This window comes from Camelina sativa, chromosome 8 (assembly GCF_000633955.1).
Source record: "Camelina sativa cultivar DH55 chromosome 8, Cs, whole genome shotgun sequence".
Lineage (NCBI taxonomy): Eukaryota > Viridiplantae > Streptophyta > Magnoliopsida > Brassicales > Brassicaceae > Camelina > Camelina sativa.
The window spans coordinates 9,609,542-9,615,009 of NC_025692.1; the positions used below are offsets into that span (position 1 = coordinate 9,609,542).

At 36.5% G+C, this 5,468-nt stretch overlaps 1 protein-coding gene across 1 annotated transcript; it reads left to right on the forward strand.

The window, feature by feature from the left end:
* LOC104706811 (protein GLUTAMINE DUMPER 5-like) lies at positions 218 to 1,026 on the forward strand. The gene has a single exon (XM_010423041.2). The coding sequence runs from the start codon at positions 367 to 369 to the stop codon at positions 757 to 759; it is 393 nt and encodes a 130-aa protein (XP_010421343.1). The 5' UTR covers positions 218 to 366; the 3' UTR covers positions 760 to 1,026.

Genomic DNA, 5,468 nt, shown 5'->3' on the forward strand with positions numbered 1-5,468 from the left:
TTTTTTTTTTTTTTTTTCATATAACCAAAGTGTATATCTAGAAGAAAAAAAACGTTAATAAAAATATCTTCGAACCCGGTGCATGATCACAGCAATGTAACGTATCATGGAGATTCCGTGACCCACTTACCTTCAAATTCATTTTATAATTTTAAAAATAAAAAACGACATTTGTGAAATATTTACATCTCTCTCTCTGTATCTTACTCTGTCAGTACTACTATAAATAAACTGTAAAACCACTCCAAGCTTCACAATTTAATAACAAACCCAAAAAAAAAGAATACAGTAGCTTCACAAAATTGTCACGCTTCTTCTTCATCTTCTTTATCCTTTCAACAATTCCAAGAAGATTAAAAAAAAACAATGAGGCAATTTCCAAACATAAGAGGAAACATAGATGCGAAGATGTCGACAATGGTGGCGTCTCAAACACGTCCTCCGTGGCGTACACCAGTTCCTTACCTATTCGGTGGTTTAGCCGCCATGCTTGGACTCATCGCTTTTGCTCTCTTGTTGCTCGCTTGCTCTTACTGGAAGTTCACTCGCCAAACGGACGACGGGGAGAAACAGACCGAGTCCGGTGAGAAAGTGGTGGCTAAGGTTTTCGAAGAGAAGATTCTTGTGATCATGGCTGGACAGAACAACCCTACTTTCTTGGCTACTCCGGTCACCGCCAAGATTTGCGTGGACTGTGTTAATGCGATGAAGAAAGAAGGGCGAAATGGGGAATATACAGTAACAGAAGAAGACCACTGAGCTCTGTTCTCAAGAGTGTGTTTCTTTTTTCTTTTTGGTTTTTATTTTTCTTTTCGTCCTCTGTTTTTTTTTTTTGTCGGTTCTTTTTGTTTGTTTGGGGAATTTAGTATTTTCCTCTGTTTTTATCGACCTTGAAATTGTAAATCTTTACTAGACTAGTAAAGGGGTTTGTTTCTCTGTATTTTTGTTGGTATATGAAAGTATTTTGCTGTAAGGTTAATTCAAGTTATCATCAGGTCTGGTTTAGTCATTAACATTTTCAACTTAGTTTCAAGGGTATTATATGCATGCACCTGATCTGATAAGACCAATTTCTATAGTTTATTTGCAAAAACTAAGAAGTTTAACAACATTTTCGTTGCCAAGTGTGGATATCACTCTAAGTTAGAGGAGCAAATTTTTGGTCGAGGCCATAGATTGATCATTACAACACTCTTCGAGCGAAGCTATTGAATATTGAAGACGTTTTAGTGGTAAGAAACTAAGAAAAATACTTGTTTCGTGATAGTAAAGGAGTAAAAATACATGTAATGTTGGTTTGAAGTGTAATATTTTGGGAATAAAATAATTTTACAAGTGTTTTATAAAAAGGAAATGTTATTTTATATGATACCACACAAATGTGTTTAAAAGTACACCTGCATGAGTAAACATATCCAGACGGACCACACATGCGTTTATAGTTTTACCATGTGTCAATTTTTTGTAAAATAAGCTTTCAAAGTTAATTTTGCGCTACATAACAAATTAGTTATCGTTTTAACTAAATCAATTTTGTTAAAAAGTTGATTTTGAAGTCATGTGTTTAAGAATAGTACAAGAGCAAGTACGAAACGATCAAGTTATTTAGTACTATTTTTTTTTTTTTTTTACTTTTATCGTTTTGCTCGTAAACTCAGAAGTATTAATTCATGATGACTCGACTCTCATGGTTTTTGCCGTCGGCATGCTTTTATCGGTTGGCGGAGAAAAGGCACTTTGAGAAAAGAGAGACGATGACGCCATAATATTGACATGTGGCAGTACGTAGACGGAGTTGGATTGGTTTCGAAGAGTTATGTTTGACTATGGAACAGTTGTAATGACTGTAGTCTATTTGCTGCAACCACCTGACCTCTGACGCGGCGATACGACTCTGCTTCAAGCTTGCAACCATCATATTTAATGCAACGCTCATTATAGAGACCTCTACATTTTAAGAGCAAACCCAATGCACATACTCATTTGAGTGTCTCTATCTTTTAATAATACTAAAAATAATACAAATTTCTTCACATCCTTGCTTTTAACTTTTGTCTAAAAAGTGTTTAAAATATATTTTATAATATTATAAATGTTGGTTATATAATTTATGCAATATTAGGAAAATAAAACTAGTAGTAGAATACATTTATTAAAAAAAATATATATTACATTAAAAAAAACTTTAAAACATATATTACAATCCTAAAAAAACCACAAACTTAAAACTGAATACAATAATAAAAAAAAACATAGAATGATAGAAACTTATGAAAGCATTATGAATAACATAATTAGCATCGGTCTAATATTGAGTTGTGCCAAATTTTTGTCAGATATGTTCAACCAAATCAGCTTTAAGCCATCGATGTTGCGTTGTATCACGAACTTGATTCCAAGCGCTCATCACATCGCCGAGATTGTTAATCCTATCTGTAAAATATGTTAAATCGACATGTGAAGTCCCGCTTCCTTCTTCTTGATGAAATTTTGTTGTATTGTACATGCTGTATCCATCTCGTTCATCTTCTACTATCATATTGTGCAATATGATACATGCTCGCATTATTTTTCCTATTTTTGCCTTATCCAAAAAAAGTGCAGGATTTTTAACAATCGCAAAACGAGCTTGCAAAACTCCAAAAGCATGTTCGACATCTTTTCAGGCAGATTCTTGACACATTGCAAATAATGATGCTTTCGGGTCTTGTAGAAGTGAAATTGATTGGATGAATGTTGTCCATTTTGGATATATACCATCAATGAGGTAGTAAGCCATATTGTAATGTCGTCCATTGACAAAGTAATATACTCTCGGAGCTCGACCTTCTAAGATGTCATCAAAACTGGTGAACGGTCAAGAACATTGATATCATTGCAAGTACCTGGAAGACCAAAAAATGCATGCCAAATCCAGAGATCTTGCGACGCCACAACCTCTAAAACGATTGTAGGTTTTTCAGATCCACGAGAATACTGTCCTTTCCAAGCTGTTGGACAATTCTTCCATTTCCAATGCATATAATCAATGCTTCCGATCATCCCCGGAAATCCTCGGGCCTCTCCTTGATTGAGTAATCGTTGGAGATACTCTGATGTAGGTCTTCTTAGGTATGTATCTTGAAACAAATATATAATTTCCTCCACAAAATTTTCCAAGCATTGCATTGCGGTGCTATCTGTGAGGCGGAGGTATTCATCAACCGCATCAGCTGCACAGCCATATGCCAAAATACGAATGGCTGCTGTACACTTTTGTAATCCAGACAGACCAAACCTTCTCGTAGCATCTCTTCTTTGTTGAAAAAATGGTACTTCATTGGATAGTGCCTCAACAATACGTATGAACAATGACTTGTTCATTCGAAAACGATGACGAAAACTACCAGCAGAGTAAGTAGCATTTTCGCTGAAATAATCATTCCATAATTGAATATGCCCTTCCTCGCGTCCTCTATCAATATAAGCTCTTGGTGGCCTTGAAGTAGTTGGTTGTTGATCATTGCCATAATCATCTAGGCAATCTTGGAATAGATTGCCAAATATTCATCAAACTCATCATCTAAATCTGGGGATGACATGATAATAAGAAATGAGAGATTTTTTAAGAGAGAGTTGGGATGGAGAAAATATTTGAAACGTGAGAACAAAGCAAACTGAATATGAGAGTTTTTACATTCAAGAGTAGCCGATTCTCGTTTGCTATATATACAAGTTTATTGAACATCAAGTGGGGAAAGAAAAACACAAAAAAGTTCATAGGACATGTACAACAGACACAAACACAAACGAGTTCTCACGGGATGACATGTATGACAGACCAGAGACTTTTGGTCTCGTGTGCCGACGAGATGTTGAAGGTTCACGGCAAGAGCAGAACGACAGACCAGAGACTTTTGTTCTCTTGTACTGACGTGAGATCACAAGGTTCACGGGTATGATTGGAACGTAAACCTGCCGAGGATAAGCAAACAACACATGAGATAAGAACCTATCAACAAACAAAACTCAAGAAAAGAAAACAAGAGCAGAACCACTTAGCATTGATAATAGAACAGCACCATTTGTCTTCGGGTTACCACTTAACATCAAGTGTCTTACGTTGTATAAGATGTGCTTGTATTGTTTTCAACTCAACAACTTTTAAAGCATGACATATCATTGATTTAGTCGATTCATCAACTAAACACAAACATTCACTAAATATACTTTAAACATTGATTAAAACGATACATACAAAAAACACAAAACACAAAACACAAACTTTAGCTAAACACAACCACTAATTAAAAACATTAACTAGTAACCAACTATCCTAACATCTCATCAATTAGCCTCTTTCTCAGATTGATTTCAGCCTCGGACAGATCAGTTTTGCTGACTAGACTCTCTAGAAGTCATTGCTTGGAAATTTTTTCTCTCGCAGCTATTTCTTTCTCCCTGATCTCCCACGCCTTCTCTAACTTTTGTAGAGAATTACCCTCAATTTCTGTACCATGACCATTGTTCTTTGCTTTCCTTTTGGATGCCTTAACACCTGGAGGGCGTTCATTAGATTCTTCCTCAAGACGAGAAGTTGTATTTGAACTGGAGGAATACGTGCCACTCACATCAAGCTTTGTTCTTTTGGAGTTTTCAGGTCCTCTCAAAGCATTCGAAGAACACCTAATGGCGAAGAAGCCTCCAAGCATGCTCTAGAGAGAACTTAATTTTCTGATCATTGACGTACAACTCGTTTGCCATTTGGAGAACATCATCTTCTGACTGGCCACTGGTTCTCCGACTCGAAGCTTGGTTGTAGCATCCTACAAACTTGTTGACAGTCTCATTTATTTTTTCCACCTCTGCTTACATTGGCTGGCCCCTCTCTTTGGTTTACCCGCTACTGCTTCACTCGCTCCATAGTAGAATGCAATTCGGTCCCAAAAGGAACCACCCTTTTGCCCATTGCCCACGACTGGATCTTTGCTAGTGTTTAACCAACCACTGATCAAGACAATATCTTCCTGGGCAGTCCATCGGATTCTATCTTCCCTTGTGTTGTCATCTACCTCTTTGACATCACTAAATTGTGTACTAAACTGATGGATAGGTGATGAGCTTGTTTGGATCGGAGCTTGGTTTTAAATCGCGCAAAGCGCACTGTGGCACAAACATCCTGTTAATGTGCCATACGCCATGGCGCATGCGGCGCATCGCAACATGGATATGAGGCGCTTGGTGTTTAAAAGAAAGAAAATAAGAGGTATTCTGCTGAAACTTATTAAAACTTTATAATAAACTAGCATAAAACAATCCAATCCATCTCAAAAGAAATTAAGAAAGTTAAAACAAAAAAAAACAGAGATAGTTTTTAAACCCAGTAAAAGGCTCTAATCAAATTGAGTATTCTCAAACTCATAGTCTTCACGATCCAAAAGAGTATCTTGAAAGAGCTCTCCTCCACATCATCATCTTCATCAACCAAA